This window comes from Peromyscus maniculatus, chromosome 5, assembly GCF_049852395.1.
Source record: "Peromyscus maniculatus bairdii isolate BWxNUB_F1_BW_parent chromosome 5, HU_Pman_BW_mat_3.1, whole genome shotgun sequence".
NCBI classification, from domain to species: domain Eukaryota; kingdom Metazoa; phylum Chordata; class Mammalia; order Rodentia; family Cricetidae; genus Peromyscus; species Peromyscus maniculatus.
The window spans coordinates 73,577,782-73,591,955 of record NC_134856.1 but is presented as its reverse complement, the minus strand read 5'-3'; the positions used below and the strand labels follow the sequence as shown (position 1 = coordinate 73,591,955).

Sequence of the window (14,174 nt, the reverse complement as noted above, 5' to 3'; positions counted from 1 at the left end):
ATGCAGCTAGCCTGACCCACATGACTGAACAATTATTCAATCTAAATTGGCTCTCCTCTTAACTTTCATTACCATAGTCATTTAAAGAAGATGGTATTTGGCAAAACTTTTCCAACACTTGCCTCCCTAAAATTAACCAATAAATCTTTTCCAGTAATTAAGATATAAAAAAGAGACAAATTAAAAATTAATGTATCTGTGTGCTATCAAAGAACTTTATTATTTACTTGAGAATCTTAAAACCAGTTTCTGAAGACCAAGCTTATATATACATAATATTTTTTATTATTTCTACTGAAGTTATCATCCAGAAACAACTTATGGAAATCCAATTTCATATGTCAAGAAGTGTCGATTTGAAGGGAGTTAAATTTGCACAATTCAAATAGTTGTAATTACAAACAGTCATGTACTTTAAAGGGTATTTCGACCATTCTACAGTCTCCCCAGTCTGATTGGTAGAAAAAACTTGCCCATTATTCATGCATGATTAATACAGTTTAAAATATATACAAGGTCACAGTAGTCCAGTGCTTCAGATTAGGATGTTAAAATAATAGTAATATTATTTGTACAGATAAAATAAGAAAACATCATTTACATGGCTAGGACAAACACACCAAAGTTCAAAACTTCATCACTACTATGTTTAAAAACAGATTCTTAAGGCAAAGTGATAAGTAAAGCAATTTATTAAATTTTGTCTGATAGCTACCTATCCAATTAATTACTAAAATTATTTTTACTAAAAAGCTCAAATAACTGAAAACCCAAACTAACACAAAAATCTATATACCAGGGGCCAAATAGTTGTTGAAGAAACAGATTTGGAGGAAAAAAAAAGAAAAAAAGACTATAATTAGTCTGTCAAAGCTTCCCTTTATAAGCCATTATTTCCACTGTTAGTGTGGGGGGTGGACTTACTGCTTCAGGCTAGCATGCTACCCTAGGTGTGACTACCTCTAGGACTTCTCAGGGCTGGGGAGTTATAAAAACAACAAAATAAATCTTATAGGTAATATGTTTGTATTATTTCATTTTAAGTTTGCTTAAGGAAAGGATGTGCTTCCCACATGAGATGACAGGTAATACATGAAAGAAAGGGGTTATTTAATGGAAATCTATGAAGAAATCTGTCATGAAAAGAGGCCATGTGTCAAATGAATAAACAGTCTCTAATTAAAATTTTAAATATTATTTTTAAATTAATACTGTATGAGAGAAAATACAAAAGCAGATTATAAATAAAATATGAGTTTATATATTTTTTATGATAAAATCACATACATCACATAACATCTTATGACTTAAAAATAAAAATGACTACAGGTCACCAAAGGCATTTCCTTGCTTCTGGTCTTATCTGCCAGAATTTTCTGTCACAGTATGCATCCCAAATATAAATACAGCCAGATAGTTCTGTTTCAACACCTCCAATTAAATTTAGCAAAACAGACCATTTAAAATCTCTTTGGCTTATACAGAAAAAAAAAAAAACTTGACAGGGTGATGGGTGAGCTGACCGACTAATGCTGATATCAAGAGATGTACTACATTAATTTGCCATGATTCTATTACCTCTAAATCTGATATAGTTCACTAGCAGGCAAAATATGAATTATCTTAACACTTGGATAACCTCTGTAATGAAGAGACATATTGTCACTCTTAACATTTTTTAAATGTAATATATGCTAGTCAAAATGGAATGCTGTGATGAAGCATCAGTGAAGAGGCAGGATAGAGAACTCCAAGGGCTGCCCCACCATAGACACAGTGAATAACCTGGCAAAACTGTCAGGATCAACTTTATCTGAACCCTGGAAACCAGTCAAAGCTTATGGCAGTCAGGCAAGCACTTAAGATTACATGAAGCTCATTCTCAGTAAGGGTTCTAAAGGCACCAACCTCCATTTATGGTGTGAGTTCCCAATGCAGGAAAAAGCACAGCTGACCTGTTCTCAAAGAATTATGGTTGTTTTGACCTGTCTGCCTATTCTGATATTTTAAAGACTTTCCTTTTTTGTTTTAAATCAAGTTTAGAATTCTAAAAGTGTACAGACAATGATTGTCAAGAACATTTAAAGGTGACCAATGAAGTGACTGTGGTTAAAGGCCCTTATGACCAAATCTGATAAACTTGAGTTTGATTCCTGGAACCCATATGACAGAAGGAGAAAACCAACTCCCTTAAAATTTCCCCTGACCTCCATAAGGATGCTGCAGTGTGTTGACTAACTGCATGTGTACACGTGCACCCACACCCACACCCACTAAATGTAAAATAAAACCATTTAAAGGAGAATTGAATCAGTGCTGTGGAATAATCCTTTTGTACACTGTAAAGATTTGTCACTCAAATTTAATAAACAGCTGACTAACCAGTAACCAGGCAGGAAATATAGGCAGGACAACCAAACTGAGAATGTTGAGAATGCTGTGAGGAAGAAGGTTAGAGTCAGGAGTTGCCAACAGATGCAGAGAGAAGCAAGATGGGCACGTACTGAGAAAAGGTACTGAGACATGTAGCAAAGCATAGATAAGAAATATGGGTTAATTTAAATGTAAGAGTTAGCTAGTAACAAGCTATTGGCCAAGTATTTACATTTAATATTAAGTTTCTGAGTGATTATTTGAGAGCAGCTGCTGACACAGGGAAACCCCATCTACAAATCAGTCAAGGGGTAACAGTTGTGAAGAAAGACTTTGGGGAAGTGTCTTTGAAATGCTCCTTCAAATTCCTCGAAAACTAGAAGACCGTGTGCATGCCCAGAGAAGAGTATGTGCTTAGAGAGACCAGGGAAAGTGCTGACGTTCTCACCACTGGTTATCTTCAAGCGTTGTGTAAGCAGCAAGCACAGGCTAAGAAAGAGCTGTCAATACCCAGTTGAGCACTGAAAGCATACTCCAGTTCACTGGCTGCGGTGGTTTGAATGAGAATGGCCCCCATAGGCTAATACAGCTGCATGCTTACTGCCCAGTTGAAGCGTTTGGAAGGATTAGGAGATGTGGCCTTGTTGGAGGAGGTGTGTCATTGTTGGAGGAGGTGTGTCATTGTTGGAGGAGGTGTGTCATTGTTGGAGGAGGTGTGTCATTGTTGGAGGAGGTGTGTCATTGTTGGAGGAGGTGTGTTGTGGTGGGCTTTGGGGTTTCAAAAGCCCAGTGGATGTCTGTCTGTCTCCACATTGCAAACCTCCCTCTTCCTGCCTGCTGTCTGTGTGGATCAGAATGTAAATTTATCAGCTATTGCTCCACAAGCTTCCTGCCATGATGATAATGGACTAACCCTCTGAAACTATAAGCAAGCCCCTAATTAAATGCTTCCATTTATAAGAGTTGCCTTGGTCAGGGTGTCTCTTCACCCTGAATAGAACAGTGACTACGACACTGGCCAAGCCTGGGACAGTCTCATTTGTCTGCAGCTCACTTTTGTCTCCTCCTCACTCTGTCTTATCTCCTCACCTCTTCCATGTGCCTTAGGGATCCCTGCAAAACCACCGGCTGACTACTAATCTAAGCAGAGTCCAACTGCCACACACAGCCGATTAGGGACATTCTATAAACTTAGTTTAGAATAGTCATTAGACAAACAGCACAAGCTCTAGGGAGGTAGGAAAATATAATTGCCATGTTATGTATTTAAAATGTCTAGAATTATACATACATTTTAAAAAACCGATAAAGAATGCAAAGAAAGAAGAAAACTGGTTAATACACAAGAGAAAAAAAGAAATTAATAGCAGTTGTCTGACAAGTCTAAACATTGGACCTACTAGACAAAGGCTTTAACTCTTAATATGGTCAAAGAGCATGTACAAACAACGGAGGAGAAATATGGGAACATTCTCTTTCCAAATCAGAGTATCAGCAAAAAGACAGAAAACTTGAAAGGGTCCAAACAGAACTACTTCTAGACTTCAAAACTACAGTAACTGAAAAGGAAATGTCACTAGGTCACGCTCAACAGCAAATCTTCATGGATAAAAGAGAGACTCAGTGAACATGAGGATAAGTCAGAAGGATGAAAGAAAAAACAGATTCTGGAGACCTTTAGGATACTATGGAGAGTACCAACATGTATGTAACGAGTTCAGGAAGGAGAAAGGAAAGAAAAAGGATGCAGTTTTAAAATATTTGCAGAAAAAAAAGAGGAATGGAAAAATTTTGGAAAATATGAATCGCTACATCTAAGATTCAAGAAACTTTAAGTGGGGTAAAATACAGAAATCCAACACAAATATTATCAACAAAATATAGAAAAATCAAGGGCAGGTGTGTTGGTGCATCCATGTACTGCCATCACTTGGGAAGCAGAGGCAGGAGGATCTGAGTTAAAGGACATTACAAAAGGAAGCACTAACAGGAGACCTGAAAAACAAGAAAAAAGGCATCCCCACACACATGCACACAGAAGAAGGAAGGAAGAAAAGAAGGAAGGAAGGAGGGAGGGAGGTAAGAAAGGAAGGAAGGAAGGAGTAATTGAGAAGATGCATTAAAATACATTTTAAAAAAGAATGAGTAATAGAAGACCATTCTCAGTAACAGACTAGACAATTGTATTCTAGACTAAAGCAGAAAACTCTAGAGATACTTTTTTTCCATTATGTTTAGAATGCTTAAGACTGACCTAAGAAAATCCATAAAATACCAGGATTTTATCACTGGTGGAGACTTTGTACTGATGATTTTAGAAAGATTTTCATTCATTAAAAATTGATTATAGGCTGGGCATAGTGGCGCAGGCCTTTAATCTCAGCACTTGGGAGGCAGAGGCAGGTGGATCTCTCTGAGTAGGACAGCCTGGTCTACAAAGGGTGTTCTAGGACAGCCTGGTCTACAAAGGGTGTTCTAGGACAGCCAGGGCTACAAAGGATGTTCTAGGACAGCCAGGGCTACACAGAGAAACCTTGTCACAAAAAAAAAGTTGATTATGATTATTTTTCTCTTTCTCTCTCTCTCTCTCTCCCCCCTCCCTCTCCCCCCCCCTCTCTCTCTCTTGCATGGGGGTTGCTTTTTTGTTTATTTGTTTTGTTTTACACCCCAAGCCAACACTGAACTTGATAAATAACTGAAGATTATGCATGCATGCTGCTGGGATTACAGGCATGTGCCATCATACAACTATATGCTAAGGCTCAAACCCAGGGCTTCCTGTAGGCCAGGTAAGCATCCACCAACTGAGCTACACTCCCAGTCAAATTTTGTTTTTTTTGAGCGCAGTTTCATTTAGTGAAGGCTGGCCTTAAACACCTGGTCTCCCTGCCTCCCCCTCTCCTGTGCTGGAATTACAGGCATGTATTACCACATACAGTTATAATTACTTTTCTAACTTAAGACTACTGGTATGAAGCAAAGATAAAATTAAATAGTTATTTTTTTTCTAAGATAAAAGAAATCACTAGGAAAGTTGGGAAATATTTTGGCACAAATGAAAACAAATCATGGAAAAACTTACAATGCAACAAAAGCACTACTTACAACAAAGTTTACCATTAGATATATATATTTTTTAAGGAAAGAAAGGGGGGCTGGAGAGATGGCTCAGCAATTGAAAGCACTTGCTGCTCTTGCAAGGGACCTGAGTTTGATTCTCAGCACCCACATCTCTATACCTCCAGTGCCAAGGACTCATTGCTTTCTTTTAGCCTCCAAGGCACTGTACACAGATGGTCCACGGTCCACATACAAACAGATGGTCTTGGACAAACACAAGGTCGTTAAAATTAGAAGCAAACAAAAAGTGAAAACTGGAAAGGAGGGCAAGAACTTAAGCTTCTATTTTATGGAACTAGAAAAATAGTGAAGTAAATCCAAAGCAAGCATAACAAAAGATATAAAGGTGTGCATAGCAACAAACTAAAGAATATAAAAACAAGCCAGGCAGTGGTGGTGCATGCCTTTAATTCCAGCACTCAGGAGGTGAAGTTTGGAGTCAATTGTTGGAGTAGGTGTGGCCTCGTTGGGGAAAGTGTGTCACAGTCTCTTCCTGCTGCCTGTGGATCCAGATGTAGAACTCTTAGCTACCTCTCCAGCACCATGTCTGCCTGTGTGCCACCATGCTTCCCCCATGATGATAATGGACTAAACCTCTGAACTGTGAGCCAGCCCCAAATGTTTTCCTTTATAAGAGTTGCTGTGGTCATGGTGTCTCTTCAAAGCAATAGAAACCCTAACACAATTGGAAAGGCCAAATGGAAGCCACTGGAGTTGCCTGCACCAGGGAAAATAGTGAACCAAAAATAGTATCAGAGCCCAGGAGTAATTACAGAAATTAGTGCCAGTATCAAGGACTTGAAAGATTCAGGAGTGGTGGTTCCCACCATGTCTCCCTTTAACTCTCATATCTGGCCAGTAAAGAAGACAAATGGATCATAGAGAATGACAACTGACTATCAAAAACTTGAAATCAAGTATAGTGACTTCCATTGCAGGTGCTATATGTGGTGTCTTTGCTTGAGCAGATTAAGACATCTTGTATATGGTATGCAGCTATTGATTCAGTACCTGTCCATAAGAACCACCAGAAATAATTAAATTTCAGTTGGCAAAACTATCAGTCTATTTTGCAGTTTTATCTCAAGGGTATATTAACTTAATTAGTGACAGCTGTGGTATGAATGTAAACTGTCTCCCACTGCCTCATATGTTTGAACACTTGGCTCCTTAGCTTGGCAGTACTGTTTGTTTTGGAAGGTTGTAGAATCTTTAGAAAGTAGAGTCTTGTTGAAGAACTTGTCACTGTGAATGGGCCTTAAGGTTTTATAACTTAGCCCCAATTTGACTCCTGGCCTTCTGGAAAGCAGACACAATGTGACCTCACACTCCTGCCATCACAACTTCCCCACCATGACAGACTGTATCTCCTTCAACTGTAAGCCAGAAGAATCTCTCCTCCCTAAGCTGCTGCTTATTAGGTATTTAGTCACAGCAATGAAAAAAGTAACCCACACAGTAACTATTTTTTAAAATACAATACCATAGCAACTTACAAATTTTATATATATATATAAAATCCACAGTTTTTCAGAGCATAACTAAACATTTAAATTACAGATGACCTAGAAATTAATGAAAGGAAAACATTTTGCATCAAAACTTATGAGAAAAAATTGAAGAGAGGTAAAATTTTTAGGAGAAAATATGAGTATCTTTAAATGTTATTTTTAACAAAATAAACTCAAAGTAAATGAACCAATACCTAACCTAAGAAATAAACACAGAAAACAAACAAATAAACAAAATGACAGTAGAGGAGTAAAAACACAAATGCTGAAATTAATGAGGCAGAAAGTGGGAAAGACCAGTTCTGTACCAAGCATGAATAAAACAAATATATCAGATAGAAACTATGCTACTAGTGACTTAAGCCTAAGGTTACTAAATGGAAAGTGTCCATACCTGCTTCATCTGTCTTCTCTCTGCTTATGTACCTTCCCAGAACAAAGCTAAAATCTGAAAGCTTGGCCCAGGAGGTTTATAGATACAACACCGAACATTAAATCTGTCATTATCTCATACATTTAGGCATGTATTCCCTTTCAGAGACACACTCTAATTCCAGTACTTTATTCCCCTTTATAGGGCTTGTTTTCTGCTGTGAGTCTGAACTGTCTTGTTCTTAGTCTCTGTTCCTGAATGTGAGCCTAGAGCCTGGTCCCCAGTGCCCACCACTGCATTACCTAGCTTTTTCTCTGATATTGGTAAGTGTCTTAGTCCAATTTTCTGCTAGTATGCTTCTATTTCACAGTCTGGAAACTGACAAAGATGGCTACAATCACTGATAATATTTCTTTCAAATCCATGTCACACCACCAAAACCAGACATGTGCCATGCCTACAAGGAGAAAAAGCCAGAGTGGCAGAAGCATGGCTTCCACTTGCTTAGTGGCCATCACATTTAGAGCACTTGTACTGCAGGATGAAAGCACACCAGTGTTTAGGAGCTCATGTCCACACAGACACTAACTGTTCTTATTACATACATTTGTTTTCTCATATTATAAGCAAATTTTAACAGACAATCTCATTTGGTAAAAGTAGAAATCAGAAAGGGGGAATGTTATCTGCATAGAGACTGGTAATATTCTGTAACATTTTTTACTTTCTCTTCAAGGATTTTCAGGGTGAATTTCTAAATTATTCATAATGCAAATTGTAAATTTTTAGAAGATGGTAGATAATTCTTCTATTTTTAAGGTCTTATTGGAAAGTATAAATGACATATCTTGGAAGCTCCCTGTCTTAAGTTTCTCTTCTATTGCTGTGACAGACACTTATGACTAAAACATAAGTAATCACTCTTATGCAAGTCTACAATAAAAATGAGCTACTATGGCAAAAAGAAATAGAATATGTACAGTTTGAGGCGAAAAAGCACACCAGGAACGTTAATGTTAGATCCAAGGCTTGTGATAGAAGGAAAAGTCTGATAGGTGTTGTGGGATGTTTTTCTGTACACTGTGAATATGTGTTGCTCTAATTGGCTGATAAATAAAGCCATTTGGCCTATGGCAAGGCAGCTTAGAGGCAGACAGGAAATTCAAGCAGACAGGAAGAGAAAAGAGAGAGAGAACAGACACCAGCCGCTGCCAAAGGAGAAGCAGGATGCCAGCAGACTGGTAACACCACAAAATATGTGGCAAAACACAGATTACTAGAAATGGGTTAATTTAAGATATAAGAGCTAGCTAGCAAGGAGCCTGACCCATAGGCCATAAGTTTATAAATAATATTAAGCATTCGAATGATTATTTTATAATTAGCTGCAGGACACAAGTGGGAGAGATTGGTCCTGACCGCAGGGCCGTGCAGGACTGGAGAAAATTCTGGCTACAGACAGGAAATGGAATAAAGGGAGTGTATCCTTAGGTCAAGATTCCAACCAGGTAATTCAGCAATTTGTGAAAAGAAATGGCCTGAGGAATATTCTGTTTCTAAAAGGCACAAACAAATCAAAGTTTATGCAAATGTAATTCAAGGAGGGGGCCAGGCTTCATTCCAAGCAGGTCATTTGGTTCTGGGTTTGTTGTCATGAAGGATACATGAGTAAAGGGGTTGTGGAATCCTCCTCTGCAGTTAAGGAGAGCTGCTGAGGCTGGGCATATGGCAGGAGAGTTCCTGCATGCAGGCGCTGAGAGGCCATTGTGTGAAGCTGTGAATACAAAGCCAGGATATTGGTGGTGTGCTAAAGCATGTCTTCCAGGGAGTGCTGCACACAGGAAGAAGATTATAGGCCCAAGAGAGAGAACTGTGTTTCAGTCAACAAAGCTAGAAGGGCAAAGCCACTTAAGCCCTTTGACATAAGACAAAGAGTTAGAGGATTTGAAGTTTGCATTGCTGGGTTTCCATCTTGCTTTGGCCCAGTATTTCCTCATTATGTCATTTTCCCTTTCTGGAATGGAAAGGTATATTCTGTGTCATTGTATGTTAGAAGTATGTGATTTGATTTTTGATTTTACAGGAGGTTACAATTAAGAGACTGCCCTGAGTCTCAGAAAAGACTTTTAAACTATGTTGAGACTGTGAAAGAATATTGGGGACTTTTGAAGTTGGACTAAATACAGTTTGTATTATGATATAGTCATGAGCCTATGAGGGCCAGGGAGTGTAACGTGGTGGTTTGGATGAGAATGGACCCCATAAGCTCATATTTGAATACCTGGTTCCCCATTGGTGAAACTGTATGGGAAGGATGAAGAGGTGTGGCCTTGGGGCAGGCTTAGAAGTTTCAAAAGCCCAGGCTATTTCCAGTGTCTTTCTCTCTGCCTCATATTTGTGGATTAAGATGTAAGCTCCCAGCTCGTGCTCCAGGGCCATGCCTGTCTGCCCGTTGCCATGCTCCCCATTGTGATGGTCTTGGACTCGAGTCTTCTGAAACTGTAAGCCCCCAATAAATTCTTTCTTCTATAAGTCATGGTGTCTTCTATAGGTCATGGTGTCTTATTACGGAAACAGAACAGTAACTAAGACAGACCCTAGACTCTCTTCTCGTGACTTTCTCTTCTCTATTCACCAGCACAGGCCAAAAACCTAACAGCAAAACTCAATTCATTTATATCCTGCAGGTATTTGTGTGATTCACTAATCCAAATGTTTCCAAGATCCTAGCCTAAATCACCTCTTCTTGCTGTCTATGGAGGTACAATCTGTTTCATATGCCATGGCTTTGAAGGTTGATCTCCCTTCTACTCCAGCATTATTCAAAGGAATCTCCTACAGTGTGGGAAATACATCTACATTGTCTGACATTATTAAAGTTTGGGATATGAGCTGTCCCCTCAAAAGGCTCATGTGTTGAACAGTTCGTCCCTAGCTGATAAATCACAAAGGTGACTTCATCAATATATCAATCCATTGATGAGTTCATAGTTGAATTGTTACTAGAAGCTGGAGCTTTAATTGGAGAAAGTTTGTCAGTGGGAGTGGATTTTTGCAGGTTATTTCTCTTCCTGGGCTCGTTATCTACGCTTCCTACCCTCCATGAGTTTTGTGCTATCACATGCTCCTTGTCATGAAGTTCTCCCTCATTATAACCTACCAGCAAGGGAGCTGGCTTCATTTAAAAGAAGGGGAAGGTTTGTTTTAGCTCAAATTCAGAGGTTACTTTTCAATTGTTCCTCAAAAAATACTTTTTCACAACACAACGTTGATTAGTCCAAATAGCCACTGAGTACTTGAGGTAATGGGCAGCAGCTACAGGATGAGACTTCAAATTTTATTTCACTTAAATTTAAATACTTATACATTGTTAGTAGCTACTACTACAATTAGTCTATTTCCAGAGTGCCTTCTCATGTTATAGAAGAAAAACTACATGTGAGGTAGGTATGGCCAATCACATGCACTTTGGTATAGAATGAACACATGTGGCAAAGAAAAGCTATTTATTTACTTATTTATTTAGCGCTGGGGATTAAATGTACCTATATCACTGAGCTCCATTCCTAGCCCAAAGACCCCTTGAGATAGCAATGAGGTTGCTGGCTTTCCTATAACAGTGTTAGCAAAAGTCCTACTATTCAACCATGGTGTTGGCCATTCCCTTGAATGGGTGAAAGTGTGGTTCTAGAACTGACAAATGCCACAGTACTCATTGATCACATGACTTTCTTCTTTCAGAATTCATAGCTTAACACAGGTGAGAGACACTGAGTTAAGTCTAGGGTAATCACAGAGGAAATAAAATTTTTGCAGGAATGGCAATGAACCTGTTTTGGAAGTCTCTAGGAAGAAATACTACATGTGATTTAGAGTCTGAAAAAACAGTGTGAACTTTGCATACATAAATATTTTTGTCAAATGCACTCAATGATATAGGAACAAAATAAAACAAAAAATCTTGTAACTTGTTGATTTCAAGCATGCATACATGCTGATACTGGTAATAACACAAAAAAAAAGAAAAATAAAGATATGCTGGTATCATTTAGAGATGGGAAATGCTAAAAGAATGTTAGAAGGGCAGAGAAGGCCATGAATTTACCAAAGAGAAGGTGTTCTGGAAATAGTCAACTGGAAATGTGAATTTAACATCTGGATACAAAAAATTTAAGCTCAAAGAAGAAGTTTGTAGTGTATATAAATTTAGAAGCAATTGATATTTGAAGAAAAGTCAAATGTCAGGTATGATTAAGACAGCTTAAACAAAGCATAGAGTGTAACCAGGCATGATGGTGCACGCCTTTAATTCCAGCACTCAGGAGGCAGAGCCAGGTGGATCTCTGAGTAAGAGATCAGAATGGTCTACAAAGCCAGTTCCAGGACATCCAGGGCCACACAGAGAAGCCCTGTCTTGAAAAACAAAAGAAAGAAAAGAAGAGAAAAAAGTATAGAGTGGTACTATACATAGGCTTAAATAAGCTTTGAACAGTGTCAAGTATTTGCTACAAGAATTAGCAAAGACAACTAAAGAGACAAAATCAGAAAGGTAGATATAACATCAGAAAAGTATGCGGTTTCATTCCAACAATGAAAGAAGAGTCAGCACTATCAGCGCTAAGGACAGGTTAAATGAACACTGAACCCTATCACCCACTGGCATAACTGTGGTGGAGGGTTGTCTAACAGAGGAGTGAGTACAAATGCCAACAGGTCGGGGTAAGGAATGAAAGACACATAGAAAAAACAAAGAGGATTTTTCAAGAAAATTGGAATGAGATGTGTGGCTAACAGAAGCTTCCTTTTCTTTCTAAATAAGTATATCATTATAAACAGCAACAACAAGGGTCCAGTTGAGAGAATAACTGAAGTACAGGGGATAGACAGGGTAACAGCACACTTGTATGGTGGGGAGGGCAGAGGGCAGAGCAGAAGCCAGAATATGGAAGACAAGCTGGCCTTCAAAGAGGGGATATTTTGGCAAGAAGGCTTGTAAATCCTTATGAAGATCTGAGTCTATGCAGGTTAGTTAGTGGAAGCTGAAAATAGGCTGAGAATAAATGTTATAAGTCTCAGGACAAATGTCATGACCAATAAAGGCTGAAATGGAAATGGTTTGAGAGAACAGTAATTGAGGTTGAAGTTGGTAAGAGAGTTCTATATTACTTAAGATTTATTTTATTATTTATCCATGGGGTGCGGGGGATGGTGTGTATATGAGTACAGGTCCCTGCACAGGTCAGAAGAGGGTGCTGAATTTCTTGGAGATGGAGTTACAAGAGGTTTTGAGCCACCCATTGTGGTGCTAGGAATTGAACCTAGGGAACTCAGAGTAAATTAATTTGAGGAAATTCAGACAGAGTAAATGCTCTGAATTGTTGAGTATTAACTGTAATCTCTGGTGACTAGGGGGTTCTTTTATATCTTTTATCAGAGTGGGTATAGCTGAAAAAAAGTCTTAGAATAGAAAAAAGACATGTCCTTGGAAAGGCCATAAAAATGGTAAACACTGGTTTGGCTTAGCTGTTCTTTTAAAGGAGATCTAGATAGATACTGTTTAGCCTAACCCTCTCACAGGAGTACTTCTTTATATTTCCAATTTTCTACAAAAGAATATAATTTAAGTAATTAAAAAAAATATGAAGGGGCTGCAGAGATGGCTCAGGAGTTAAGAGTACATACAGCTTTTCTGGACAACTTGAGTTCAATTCCCAACACCCACATCAGGAGGCTCACACCACCCTTAACTCCAGCCCTAGAGGGACGTGACAATTCTGGTCTCTGTGGGTGCCTGCATGCACATACACGGATATACGTATATAATTAAAACTATTAAAAATGAAATTTTTAAATTAGACAAAATAATCAAAATTACACTGATTTCTTTTTTTTCTTTTTCTTTTTCTTTTTTTTTTTTTTTTTTTTTTTTTGGTTTCTCTAGACAGGGTTCTCTGTGTAGCTTTGCACCTTTCCTGGAACTCACTCAGTAGCCCAGGCTGGCCTCGAACTCACAGAGATCCGCCTGGCTCTGCCTCCCAAGTGCTGGGATTAAAGGTGTGCTCAGCTCTGATAATTTCTAAAATGAGTTTTTCAACCCCTCTGCTTTTCTATGTGAGAATATTTCCTAAGAATAAATAACACTTTATAGTCTATATGTAATATATAGTTAAATGGCCAATAAAAATGAAAAAATAATCACTGAGGAAAAGCACGTCAGAGTTGCAATAAGACACCACTACATACCTCCCAGAATGGTAGGACTTTATCAAACTTTTCTCTGATTTTCTGTGTTAATTAGAAAATACCAAGTGTGGTAGTATGAATGTAATTGGCCACCATAAGATCATAGAGAGTGGCACTATCGGGAGGTATGGCCTTGTGGAAGAAAGTGTGTCACTGCAGGGGCAGGCTTTGAGGTCTCTTTTGCTTAAGCTTCACTCAGTATCACAGTCAACTTCCTGTTGCCTTCTGATCAAGATGTAACCAGCCACCATGTCTGCCTGCATGCTGCCATGCTCCCTGCCATGATGATAATGGACTCAACCTCTGAAACTGAAAGTGAGCCACCCCAATTAAATGTTTGCTTTATAGAGTTACTGTGGTCATGGTGTCTCTTCACAGTAACAGAAACCCTAACTAAGATACCAAGAATTGACAAGGACACGGAACAACTGCAACATGGATGTATTGCTGAAGGGAATATAAACTGTTCAGCCATTAGAAAACTGGAGGTATCCACTAAAGCTGAACATAATAAAAAGCCTCTGAGCTAGCAATCTGATTCCTAGGCATCAAAT

The 14,174-nt window shown here is 38.6% G+C and overlaps 1 protein-coding gene across 3 annotated transcripts in view; it reads right to left on the bottom strand.

Moving 5' to 3' along the window:
• The window catches only part of Dnajc1 (DnaJ heat shock protein family (Hsp40) member C1), a 201,702-nt gene that overhangs the window by 127,735 nt on the left and 59,793 nt on the right, over nt 1-14,174 (bottom strand). Inside the window, exon 1 of one of the 3 annotated variants that reach the window (XM_076572675.1) lies at nt 9,659-9,843. The exons of the other annotated variants lie outside the window; for them this stretch is intronic. Within the exon in view, the coding sequence (XP_076428790.1) occupies nt 9,659-9,670 (12 nt within the window). The 5' untranslated portion in view covers nt 9,671-9,843. Of the gene's footprint in view, nt 1-9,658; nt 9,844-14,174 lie in introns of those variants that run through there. 3 annotated transcript variants of the gene reach the window in all.